General features: G+C 43.5%; 1 protein-coding gene across 1 annotated transcript in view; it reads right to left on the bottom strand.

Moving 5' to 3' along the window:
* Positions 1–12,663, bottom strand: part of RGSL1 (regulator of G protein signaling like 1) — a 37,861-nt gene that overhangs the window by 6,540 nt on the left and 18,658 nt on the right. Inside the window, exons 9-16 of the mRNA XM_023753934.1 lie at positions 11,886–12,079; positions 10,382–10,499; positions 9,828–9,942; positions 8,157–8,267; positions 7,854–7,980; positions 4,107–4,278; positions 960–1,098; positions 630–754 (exon numbers count right to left, since the gene is read on the bottom strand). Of these exons, the coding sequence (XP_023609702.1) occupies positions 630–754; positions 960–1,098; positions 4,107–4,278; positions 7,854–7,980; positions 8,157–8,267; positions 9,828–9,942; positions 10,382–10,499; positions 11,886–12,079 (1,101 nt within the window). The remainder of the gene's footprint in view (positions 1–629; positions 755–959; positions 1,099–4,106; positions 4,279–7,853; positions 7,981–8,156; positions 8,268–9,827; positions 9,943–10,381; positions 10,500–11,885; positions 12,080–12,663) is intronic.

Here is a 12,663-nt window from a genome sequence, read left to right as displayed (position 1 = left end):
GCAAACTCTCCTGGCTCACTGCCCCCAGGAGGCTCCCTGATCATGGGGACAGTGTGTCAGCCTTGACAGACTGCTCCCAAGTAGCTGTGGTCCATGTCACCCTTAGGTGAGGAGCCCACGCCGAACACAACCTAAGAGCCTGCTATTCCTTTCTACTCCCCATTCAACCCAGGGAGTGCTGGGAGCCAGGCGTTCTGGTCCCCAGTCTTACTTGGCCTCCCGTCCTCTGACTCAGTGCTCAGTGTGAGCGTGTGAGGGACGAAGTGTAGTGAGCAGGAGGGGAACACACCATCTCAGTTCCTATGAATCCGGAAACTGGAGCAGAGAGCGATGGGAAGATAGGAGACGCTCTAGCACAGTGGTTCTCAACCTTCCTAATGCCGAGACCCTTTAATATAGTTCCTCATGTTGTGGTGACCCCCAATTTCATTGTTACAAATTGAACATAATTAAAGCATAGTGAGTCATCACAAAAACAATATGTAATTATATATGTGTTTTCCGATGGTCTTAGGCGACCCCCGTGAAAGGGTCGTTCGACCCCCAAAGGGGTCGCGACCCACAGGTTGAGAACCGCTGCACTAGCAAGTCAAGTGTTTCCCTGGGGAGGGGAGGGGTGACAGTTTTACCTTTTCCAGAAGTACATAATGACGGGGAAGAGAGACACGATGGCCCCGTGGAAGATGCTGCGATCCAGGCGGCCCTCAGCAATGGCAGAGATGATGGCATCCCTCTGGGACTCAGTGATGTTCACCTGCCCGCAGAGTGGGAGCCCGTCACTGGCAGAAAACCGCTCTTGGGCCCCACAACCTTGAAGATGCTCCCTCCCCAGAGGGCAGAAGCTTTTCCGGGGGCTGCTAGGTCAAGGATATCCGGCCGACCCAGGACTCAGCTTTCAGGGTTTTTGTGGGAAAATGCTCCTTGGGACAAGGCCAGAGAGGAGTGCAAGTCCCCCTTACCCTCAGCCTCGGAGGGACCTCGGACTGCAGGTAGAGCTTTAGGATGATGTTAATCTTGGACTTCATTAGGATCACGTCATTCTCGTTATAGGCCCAGCTGACTTGAAGCACATGAGCTGAACTCACCAAATCGTTAAATCTAAAGAGAGGCAGGAAGGAGGAAATCAGCAAAGAGGGAAGCAGGGGCGACTGAGGGCAGCCAGCCCACACCTATTTTTGGTCTAAAAGAGAGGGGGCCAAATCCTGGCCAGGTTGTGATTTTATTCATTCAGTTGTAAGCCATCTATCGGCAAACACGAATTGAGTGCCTTCCACGTGTCAGATGACATGCTAAGTCCTTCCTCAAGTGCATTTCTTCATCACTAACTCCTTTATTAATCCCATCCTCCCGTCCTTACCCATCAGGCCCTCTGACTGCTTCGAGGGCTAAGTGCTGTCTTGCTCTTTCTTTCCCCTCCTGTGCTGACCCTCTCACAATTACCACCAGTCTCTGAAGCAACATATTCCTTTTATTAAATTTTTTTTTTACTATTGTAAGATATACATAACATAAAATGTACCAGTTTAACTGTTTTTGCAGTGGCATGAAGTACGTCCACATGGTTGTGTGATCCTCACCACCATCATCTCCAGAACTTTCTCATCTTCCCAAACTTAAACTCCATGCCCATTAAACACTGTCCCATTCGCCACCTCCCCCAGCCCCTGGCAGCCACCACTCTAATTTCTGTCTCCTAGCAACATATGCTTTCAGTGACCCTCAAATATTTGTCAGTTACACCTTATGTTGATGTAAGTACACAGCTGACTTCTCCCAGGCCATTTAAAATTGTAACAATTTAAAGTCTTCCTAATAGTAGAACACCAGGTTTTCCCATATCCATTCCATTCATGTATTCAGTCAAGGAGTATTTTAATTAAGGGTTTATGCTGTGCCAGACACAGTTCCAGGAGCAGGGACTCAGCAGGGACTTATCAGGGAATAAAATAAACAAAGGCCGGCTTTCCAGGAGCTCACAGTCAATGAGGGAAGAAGATGCACAGGTAAACAGGTGATTAATTAAATATCCAGTAGAGGCTATGAAGACAGAAAAGGGGCATGATGTAATTGGGAAGGGAGCAGGCACTGAGACAGAACAATGAGAAAAAGACAGTCATGTGAAGCCAGCTTGGTGGGCGGGGAAGGGCAGAGGTGGGGGCGGAGCCTCTGAGCTGGAGCCTGGGGCAGGAGATGAGCTCTGAGATGCAAGCGGGTATATCCTGCTTGCATAGAGCCATTTAGGCCATGGGAGGAGGTTTGGACTTGATTCCCGTGGAAATGGGAAGCCGCTGGGTCATTTTGGGCAGGAGAGTGCTCTAATCTGGTTGACATTGTTCACAGGCTCTCTGGTTGCTGTGTAGCCAACAAGTGAGAAAGCAGAGCGGGAATTGGAGAGGCAGTGGCAGGCTGTTCACCCTGACTGGTATTCCTTTCTGTTCCCCACTCACCTCTCCCTTACACAGATTTTTTAAAAAAAATTCTCACTAACCCCCTCCTCATTCTTCAAACTTCAGCTTAGGTGACTTGTCTGCCATGAAACCACACCTGAGGGCTCAGTTGTCTAAATGCACTTCCTGACTCTACCACAGCATCACACTTCCTAACTTTGTGTCCTTCCGGCCATCCCTATCTCTGTGGGATCGTGGAGGATGGAGAGCATGTCTTATTTGTACTTTTTGGATCTCCAATGCCAAATCCAGAGCCAAGAATAATCAAGCAATCTATAAGTGTTCGTGGAACTGAGCCTGGTCCCTCACCGAAGTGCAGTGGAAAAGCTCTTAACCCTAATTGATGCGCGGCGTTACCAGCGCTCCGCACTTCCGAAAAACACAGCGGCAAGTTGACTCCATACGCTGCTGGTACCTTCCTTGTACAAGCTCACACTGTCCCCACTAGCTAAGACAGGCATTTATGAAAGTTCTTTGTGCTTCTTCCCAGATATTTTTGCCTGTTGTACTTGTTACTATAATTCATAATTTATGAAAATTAACAAAATACAAACGTGAAAATAAAGGTATTTGTTGTTTCTGTGAAAACAGATTGGAATACTTTGGAATATTCCAATAAAGGTTGAGTTGTTTTTTAAAAAATTGCTATGGAGTTAGGTATAGCAAGGGGATTACAAACATTTAAAAGATAAGTATAAAAATCCGGAAGGCTTAAGTTGCTTTGCAGTAACCTTTAAGTTCTTGCTCTACTTTATTTTTTTAAAATATATTTTATTGATTTTTTACAGAGAGGAAGGGAGAGGAGTAGAGAGTCAGAAACATCGATGAGAGAGAAACATCAATCAGCTGCCTCCTGCACCCCCGCCCCCTGGGGATGTGCCTGCAACCAAGGCACATGCCCCTGACCAGAATCGAACCTGGGACCCCTCAGTCCGCAGGCCAATGCTCTATCCACTGAGCCAAACCGGTTAGGGCTCTTGCTCTACTTTAACAAGAGAACAATTTTTAGAATTAGTAGATAGCATTATAGGAATAGTATATACAAGAAAAATATGTGAACTCCCAATCAGTGGAATGGCTTTGGCTTTACATCAAAAGTTTGGCAGTTGAGTGAATGCACATTTATATGTTTTAACTTAAAAATATCTGTTTAATGCCATGCACACACATACACACACAACCTCAATTATTATAATTCCTTGCTTTGACTAAAGAACTACTGGTCCAGCCCTGGCCGGGTAGCTCAGTTGGTTAGAGTGTTGTCCCAATACTCCAAGGTTGTAGGTTCAATCTCTGGTCAGGGCATATACAAGAGTCATCCAATGAATGCATAACTAAGTGGAACAATAAATCACTGTTTTTTTCTCTCTCTCTCAAATCAATCAATTAAAAAAATAACTATTGGTCCAATACATAAGAGGATTTCTAACATATTAATAAATAATAGAACAAAAGGGTCCCACATTCAGGGTATAAGTGCATTTCAATATTTGGAACTCCAGAATATTGAAGAGCTTTCAGGATGAAAAAGGAAAAAATGGTGGAAATTGATACAGTGACAGCATTCAGTGAGATTTTCACAGAAATCACTGTGCCAGTCTTTGCCAGGAGGCACTAAGCATGAAAAGCCACAAGGGGAAGGCGAGATGGGAAACTTACCTCTCCATTTCAGAAAAGAAATATAAATCACTGAGGGCAAAGTTGACAGTGATAACCCTGTGGCCAAATATACGGCGCTTCATAAAGATTACATCTCCATTCTCCTCTGCACTCCGGACATTTGAGTGATGTGGGGATGGGCGTGCTGGTACATTTGGTGATGCAGGGTAATCTGAAAAAGAAAGAGGAAGGAATGAACATCTAGCTTGAGCAAGTCCCTCATAAGCCCGAAGCCTTCAATCTGGGCATAATTAAAGTGAAAGACGACGGACACACCTTTGGGCCTAGTGAAATAGTGACTCCCTCCCATAGGCTCGACCTTTCACTTGGACTTGAAGGACTGCTGGAAAAGCCATCTGCTCAGATGGTATGACAACATACATACCAAAAAGAAATCAACCAAGTATTGAAAGGTGTCTTCCTGATGCTGGTCTAATAGAGATAGGAGCACACTGTAATTATGCCAATCCCTAACATGGCTGCAGAAACTGAACATGCAGAGGTGACCTTCAAAGTAGAGTGTGTGGTTCTGATGCTGCTTATTTGAGGTTTATCAGGGAAGTAGTTTAGAAGTAAACTGGGAAAGAAGCACAAAGAAAAAGCCAAAACAGGAAGGGTAAAGAGGTTAACTAAGAAGCAGAGGGTAGGAAGCTAGAGTAGAAACATGACAGGAATGAATAAAGGAGAAGATTCTTCAAGGTTTGGGTCGTGTGTCAGAAAACCAACGCAGTTATTTTAGAAAGTCTCTTGATGAGGATATATTCAAAGAAACCCACTCATAGGGATTCAGGGCTTAGGAGAGAATAGTTTTGGGCTGGATCTGACAAGTAGGCCCTAGTTCATTACCTGGCTGGGTTTACCAGTAAGAAACTGTCTAGTGGGATTCGTTCTGATGGGAGGGTGACTACAATATTCAGTAAATACCTCTCACTTTCCGTGTCCCAGACACTGTGCTAGGTCCTAGGGTTACAAAGCATAAGATCTCTCCCGACTTTCTTACAGTCTCTCTTTCTCTATCTCTGAGACTTGCATTTGAAGGGAAAAAGAGTTTGAATAATAGTGGAAATTGATATGATCATCAGGGATTTTAGGAAAGAGCGTGCCAAATCCACCCAAGAAATCCAGATGCAGGGGCAGGTTGACAAGTCTTCTCTGGTAGGGGTTGGGCAGATATGATCTGTTTGCCTACTTCTATAGCAAATGCTCCCACCATGGTTGATTTCAATCTATCAATGGTTTGTCAACCAGCTCACAAAATACCTAAATGCTTAACAATTGGCTTTCAACTGGGCTAAGGTCATAACGGTGGATTTTTTTTTTTTAAGCAAGAGCCAATTATATGCTGGCTACAGGAAAAACACTTTAAATGCAAGGCTTTAAATAGGTTATAAGGAAAGGAATGGAAAAAGTCACATAGGCTAACACTAATAAAATGTGATAGTGGCTATTTTAATATCAAGCAAAGTACATTTCAGAGAAAAGAATATCACCCAGGATAAAGAAGGTCCTTTCATGATGAGAAATGGGTCAATTAATTGGAGGACATAATTCTGGAAAAGACTGTAGTGGTGGACCACTGGTCGGGCAGAGCTCCCGTGGAGTTGCAGGAGCATCTTTTTCTTGGGCTCCCATACAATGCTGGGGATGTAGGAAGTCAAAAGAAGGTGAAATTGGACTTCTTACATCCTGGGCATAAGAGGTTGAATTGATTTTACTTAAAAGAAGAAACAAAAGAGCTAGAACTAACTTTTTTAAATATGTTTTTATTGATTTTTTAGAGAGAGAGGAAGGAAAAGGGGGAGAGAGAGAAACATTGATGTGAGAGAGAAACACGGATCTGCTGCCTCCTGCATGCCCCCTATTGGGGATCAAGCCCGAAACCCAGGCATGTCCCCTGACAGGGAATTGAACTGGTGACCTTTCGGGGCATGGGTCGATGCTCATCCAACTGGGCCACACCAGCCAGGACTAGGACTATTCTTAAATCCTAAATGTTTGGTTGTGAAGCAGTCCATAAGACATACATAAAAAAAATTTTTGCAAGTTAGGAAATACAATAATAATACTACAATTCCAATAGAAAAATAGACAAAGGACATATAAACAGTTCAAAAAGAATACAAATGACCAATAAATTAAGGTGCTTAAATACTAAAACAATGTACATAAGAATTGTACATTGTTTTTCATCTACCAGACTGCCAATTTCTAAAAATGTATAAGAGCCCATGTGGGTGATAATGTGGCCTTCATTTATACTCTTGGTGAGAGTTTAATTAGTGCAGTGGTTTTAGAAGGCCACAACTGAACTATTTTTAACCATTTACCCATTACTTCCATTTTTTAAAATGTATTTCATAGAAACTGACAGTTGCAAAATAAGTTTTGCAGCATTGTTTGTTGAAGTGACAGCTGGAACAACGCAAAAGTCATCAAAAGAGACACAAGATTTGTCACTCTCAAACCCTCTAATCTCATCTCACTTTCCCCATCTCATTAATCTCCAGTCCAACTGGAGATTAATGGCCTCAAGTTCCTGATCTGCACCATTCCCTCTTTCCTGTTTTAGGATTATATGCAGACCTAGAAATCACTCCCTTCTATGTTGCCTGCCTAACTCGCTCATCTCTGAAACTCAACTTTATGTCATTTTTGGTACGTTTCTCTCCTGATCCTCCCCCTGGACTAATTAGGGTCTCCCTGCAATCATCAATAGGATCACTCATCACAATGTATAACAATAAAAGCATAATATGCTAATTAGACTGGACAGCTGAACAACCTTCTGGATGTCATTCCAGATGTCCTTCCAGACAAAGCCGCAGTGGCGGGGGCTGAGGCAGAGGTGGTTAGGGGTGATCAGGCAGGCAGGCGAGCAGTTAGGAGCAATCAGGCAGGCAGGCAGGCGAGTGGTTAGGAGCCAGTGGTCCAGGGATCGGGCTCAAATTGGCAGTCTGGCATCCCCCAAGGAGTCCCAGATTGCGAGAGGGTGCAGGCTGGGCTGAGGGGGCCCCCTCCCTTCCGCCGTGCACGAATTTTGTACACTAGGCCTCTAGTGATATAATAATAGCAAGAATACTGGCTAACCCTTTCACAGCACTTACCATTGCCCAAAATAGTTCTAAGATTATATATATACACACACACACACACACACACACACTCGCTTAATCCTCACAACAATTCTCTGAGACAGGCACAATTATTTCCATTCTACAGATGAGGAAACTGAGGCACAAAGCCACTTTCACAAGGTCCTCCCATTAGAAAGTGCCAGATTCAAACCCAGGAAATCTGGTTCCAACATCTGTGGCTCTTACTTGCTGACTTGCCCTCAAAACTGGAGGTACCTTGAGGGCAGATCCTAGGCTGCACGCTCACTACTGTATCCCCAGCAAAGTACCTGCCACATTCTCAAAAAGGGCGTTGAGTAAATGAACGAAACAATTTAATAAATCTCTTACTACTAACAAACAACATCAGCAAGTAGTTTGGTAAAATGTGAGATCTCGCACTGCTTTAGCCTAGTCCTCCACCCTTTCGGGGTCCCTGAGCAGATGCCACTGGACTCCCATCCTCTCTAGGCTGGCCTGGGCTTGGCTTTGCACCCAGAACCTGGACTTCTTGCTGGACCCCAGGCTAATGCAGACATGAATGACACAAAGCCGTACCCCTGCAGCTTCTTCTCTGAGCCAGCCCTGCTACTGAAATCAACAGGGAAGGACAGCAGACAGACATGTGACTTACTTTCCTTGTTGTTAAGTTCCAGGTGGAGATATTTTTCAAATTCCTGGCGCAAGTTGACATTGTTCATGCATCTGCGGTACTTACAAAAGCTCTTGACAAAGCCGACCAATTTCGGCCAGATTCTTTTCTGGGGAAAGAGAGAGGGTAGGACATAGTTAGTACAGCTGCTGTCCACTGAGAGTTAACTTTGCCCCAGAACTCGACATTCTTTACATGCAATCCTCACAACACCTCCTTTAAAAAGGAATAATCTTAAGCTCCAGTTAAAAGCCCAGGAAATTCAGGTCAGAGAACTTGTATAACCTTCCCCAGGTTAAGCAGCTGTTGAGAAGGTTCTGGCTTCAACCAGGCATGTCTGGGGCCATTGGCAAGTGAAGGTTGGAGTTGCCGTAATTGAGAAACGATTTGTCCAAGCTAAAAACAGGAAGAAACAGAGAGCAGGGATAAGTATGACTCACAAGGCGGGAATAATGGCGCAGGCAGATTTTGAAATGTTGAAAAAAATAAGGAAATGAACAAAACGATTTCTAAGCATTTAAAAAAGAAAAACTAATAATTAGATGCAGACACTCGTACACCACACGCTCGTACACGCTCACACACAAATTCACTTGGTAAGTTTCTTCATCCATTTCTTCATAGAGACCTAGTGAACATTCTCTAGTTCATTTACCCCTTGAAAAATGGATGTTGAGGGCCAGAAAGCATCTGGCTGATCGAGTTTTGTTGTCTCGTTCTACAGGCAGGTAACCTCAGTAGAAACATGGCTTCAGAGAGCCGGAGGTAAAGTTAAAAAACCCATGGATTTAGAATCAGAAACTTTGAGTCTGGAACCTAGCTCACCCTAATTGTATACAGTTTGAGCCAACTTACTTAAACCATGAGTCCATGTCTCCACGTGTAAGACAGAAACAAATGGTTGTGGTGAGGGTTAGTGATGATATATGAAAACCCTAATACAGTACTTAGCACAAAGAAGGCTTATGTACATGTTGGTTTTCCATTTATCTTTTCTTATCTAAGAGCAACAGGAAGACCTGAAAGTAAAACAAAGCATCGGGTTCTGAGGGCAGTATTCTTTCCAATGTCCTATGTGATCTTTCCTGGTACCCTGACATGGAGTTGATTCATGTACGGAGGAAATACAAAGAAGAAAGGCCAGGGAAGCTCATTTCCATACCTGGGGTATTGGGTCAATGGGCATAGGAATGATTTTCAGAAATATCTGGGCATTATCTTTCGAGTCAGAGGTCAAGTTTTTCTGATATAAACTAACTCTATAATACATTGAACCAGGATTATTTAAGAGATTATTTGGGATTCTTTTTATTTTCTTCTCCAACCCTATGAAGACTTTCCTGAATAGCATACCTGTCTTCTCTTTCTTCCCTTTTTATCTCCTCCAGTGGGAGAAGGAATGAGTTAGATGACTGATGAGTTTGGAAGAAGGAAGCAGGTATGGCCTGCTCTGGGCCCTTTGCACTCTCTCTGGGAAGTGTTTGTCTTCAGGACACGTGCTCAGGCCTGCCTTTTCTCATACAGGAAGGGGCTCACTCAGGTAAGTGGGGGCCTAAGTTGTGCCATTATGCTATCGTGACTGGACATGTGAATGTAAAAGAGAAAGGATGATCAAACCCTTTTGGCTTCCTGGTCAATTCATGTCCTTGAAAGTAGCTGTCAGCAATAAAAAACAAACAAAACCCAAACCCAAAAAACAAAAACCTGACATTTTCATCTCCATCACTACCTGCTGCCTCACAAAGACAGTAGAGAGCGACTTCTTTAAATTCCCACTGAACTTCTATGAGACTCAGATTCCTCCTTCATAAAACGGGGTTTCAGAAACCTACCCCAGAGTGTAGTGGTTTTGGTGACTGAATAAGCTAACAGCGCAACTGTTCTGTATGGGCGACAATACCTAGGCAGTGGCTTTCTCGCCCCCAGTGTCTGGGCTGCACTGGCTTCCTAACTCACCTGGGGTTCCTGTATTTGCATTGATGAAGTCTTCGAGGGCTTCCTATACACAGTTCGTATTTGAGCTTGCACTTCCTGAGGAAAATCTGGGAACAGCTCTTGGTATTCTTTGAACCTACCAGGAGGAGGTCAGGAATGTCACAGAAGGCCAAAGCCTGGCACACCAACAGGAGCAGCCAAGGCAAACCTATCTCTGCCTTTGGAGGAAGTCAAAGTAGAAATTGGGGAACATCAAGATAGTCAAAAATAGTCTCCTTAATATTTCCATCCTTTGCTAATGTCAGCCTGCCCTTCCCATCGGTGCTATCTTGTTCCTGTTCAGACAAATGAACAGAAGTGTGTGTGTGAGAGAGTGTGTGTGTGTGTGTGTGTGTGTGCATGCCCCCACATCCATGTAGGTAGGTAAGAAGGTTCAAGATAAGTTTGGCTTTTCTTTTGGAGGGAGGCTCTGACGATGAACTCTGTGAGTGTAGTATGAGACTTGAATCATGTGGCTTGCAGCAGCCAATGGGCAGCTCCAGAAAGGCTCACTGTCTCCACTAAGCAATACTCACCACTTTTCTTCCAGAGATTTCATGACACAGCTCTGGAGGATTAACATTGAGTTTGTGCTGAGACGACCTTTCCGAGAGACTTCTCTGATGATAGGGTCATCACACTGCAGCATTTCTTCTAGAAAATTACATGGAGAGGGGGAGAGAGGAGGGGAGAGGGGGAGAGGAGGGGAGGGGAGGGGAGGGGAGGCAGAGGGGGAGGGGAGAGAAGCCATCATCTCTCGTCTATCATTTCTAAAGAAGCTGGTGTTTTTTTCATCTCAGAGTCTTACAGTCCCTTATTCTCAATCTGGTTAGACTGATCTCTCCACAGATTGCTTGAAAATCTCAAACACATCTTCAGGTGTTACGTGCAAGAGTATTTGTAGAGCAAATACTGTTCCTATTCTAGTTTAGTTCCACTCAAATCTCAGATAAGTGTGTAAAGGGAATAAATATTTAAAAGACTCATTTCTGCAGTTAGTTTGAAGTTTTTGGTTCAGGAAGAGAGCAGAAAGGTAAAGGATTAAAGTTAATTGCTGAGGCAAATGAGAAATCCAAGATTACAAGTAAGTATTGTAAGGGCAATACAATTTTTGTTGAAAGACTATGGTGTTCACTTCTGGCTCATTCAAAACAATGTACAGAACTTGATATCCTGACACTTAATAAATAAACATTTCTTACAAGATTTGCCAATTTTACCTCTTTTTTGACTTGTACAAGATCTATAACCTTTCTTGGTTGACCACAAGCAAAACACACACTCAGACACACACACACACACACACACACACACACACACACACACAACCATCTCTGTCAAAATAGTAGGCTTCAGCTTTATTACTTGGCTTGTTTACCTCCAAGATGGAACCAAGCTCACCCCCTTTAGTTTGCCTTCAGACTAATAGGTCAATACTTTACATGCAACTTCTGCTTCTGGCCAAATGAATTTACAGGGTCAGATTTACCCTCCCACCTTAGGCAAGAAAACAAGGCAAAATTATGAGGATTTTCCAAGGGATAGCTCTGCTTCCTGGCACAATTACCTTTATAACCTATGAGTGGTGGACACGCTTGCTTTGCATAGAGTTTACTCTCGCTTTTGTATCTAACTCCAGTGTAGTTGATTGAAGGTCAAACAACTTGAGTCTGAATTCAAGTTGCACCAATTGGATAAGTTAGTTAGCTCCTCTGTTTCACCTTCTGCATTAGTTAAGTAGAGCTATTTATCCCTACCTTTTAGGGACTAAATAAAATCCCATTTTCAGGGTAAAATTAACTGAGAGCATGTATTTCACATATAAATGCAAGTGTTTTGCACTTGGCTTCTTTTACTACCAATATTTCTAATTGATTGGTGTTCTCTGCTTTCACTATCCCTCTTAATCTTTGTTTCAATACTGCCCCATGTGGCCGCTATTCTGTTATGCTCCCTTAGGAGACTCAAGACCAGCTCTTTTCCAGACTCTTCTATGATACTAAAGGGAGAAGCAAACAGTATCAGGAGGAAGCTGCATACCAGCAGGGACTATGTCAGAGAAATAAGTCTCCATTACATTTTCAACAAGAGACTTGGAGACCTGTTCATCTGTCTCAATACTGATCTTCTGTAATGCCATCAGGAATTGCAATGGGACCTCAGCCTTCCGTTCTTTGAGGAACTCCGTGAAGTACTCCAAGTGCTGTACATTTCGAAAGACTTCTGCCAGGTTTCTGGAAACAAGAAAGCATCACTGGTTGAGAGAATGGATGGTGACCCTGAATTCTGTTCCACTTAAGGTATGGGGAAGGGCTTCTCCCGGGCTGCGGGGCCTTTAACTATGTGTGAAGATCAGGGTGAATGAATTGGTTACTCTTATTTCCTTGTAGATAAATTTTTATGTGTCCATCCTAAGCGTGGTTCAATCATTTGCCAACATCAATGGAAGAGGACGAGAGGTATTTTAAAGGGGCTAATTTTCTTTTTCTAGAACCACCTTCTTTCTGCATTATGGGTTCAAAACAACCCCTAACTGGCAATCATTTCAGTGGGTAGAGCAAGAGTGATCAGCAATTATTGATCAATATTTCTAAATTGCCTTTGCTGATTTCTTTTCCACTGTTCCTTAAATAAAGGTGCCCCTAATGTTTCATTCTCAATCCTCTTGAATTTTGCCTTATGACTCCTCCCTCTCCCCTCCCCGCCCCCAATCCTTACCTCCTCTGTGATCTCAATTTTCATTCATATGGTAAACCTATGTTTCTAGTCTTTTTGTCATTCAATAGTTTGATTATGATGTGCCTAGGTGTGAATATTT

Source organism: Myotis lucifugus, unplaced genomic scaffold, assembly GCF_000147115.1.
Source record: "Myotis lucifugus unplaced genomic scaffold, Myoluc2.0 scaffold_54, whole genome shotgun sequence".
Lineage (NCBI taxonomy): Eukaryota > Metazoa > Chordata > Mammalia > Chiroptera > Vespertilionidae > Myotis > Myotis lucifugus.
This window is presented reverse-complemented; position numbering and strand designations above follow the sequence as displayed.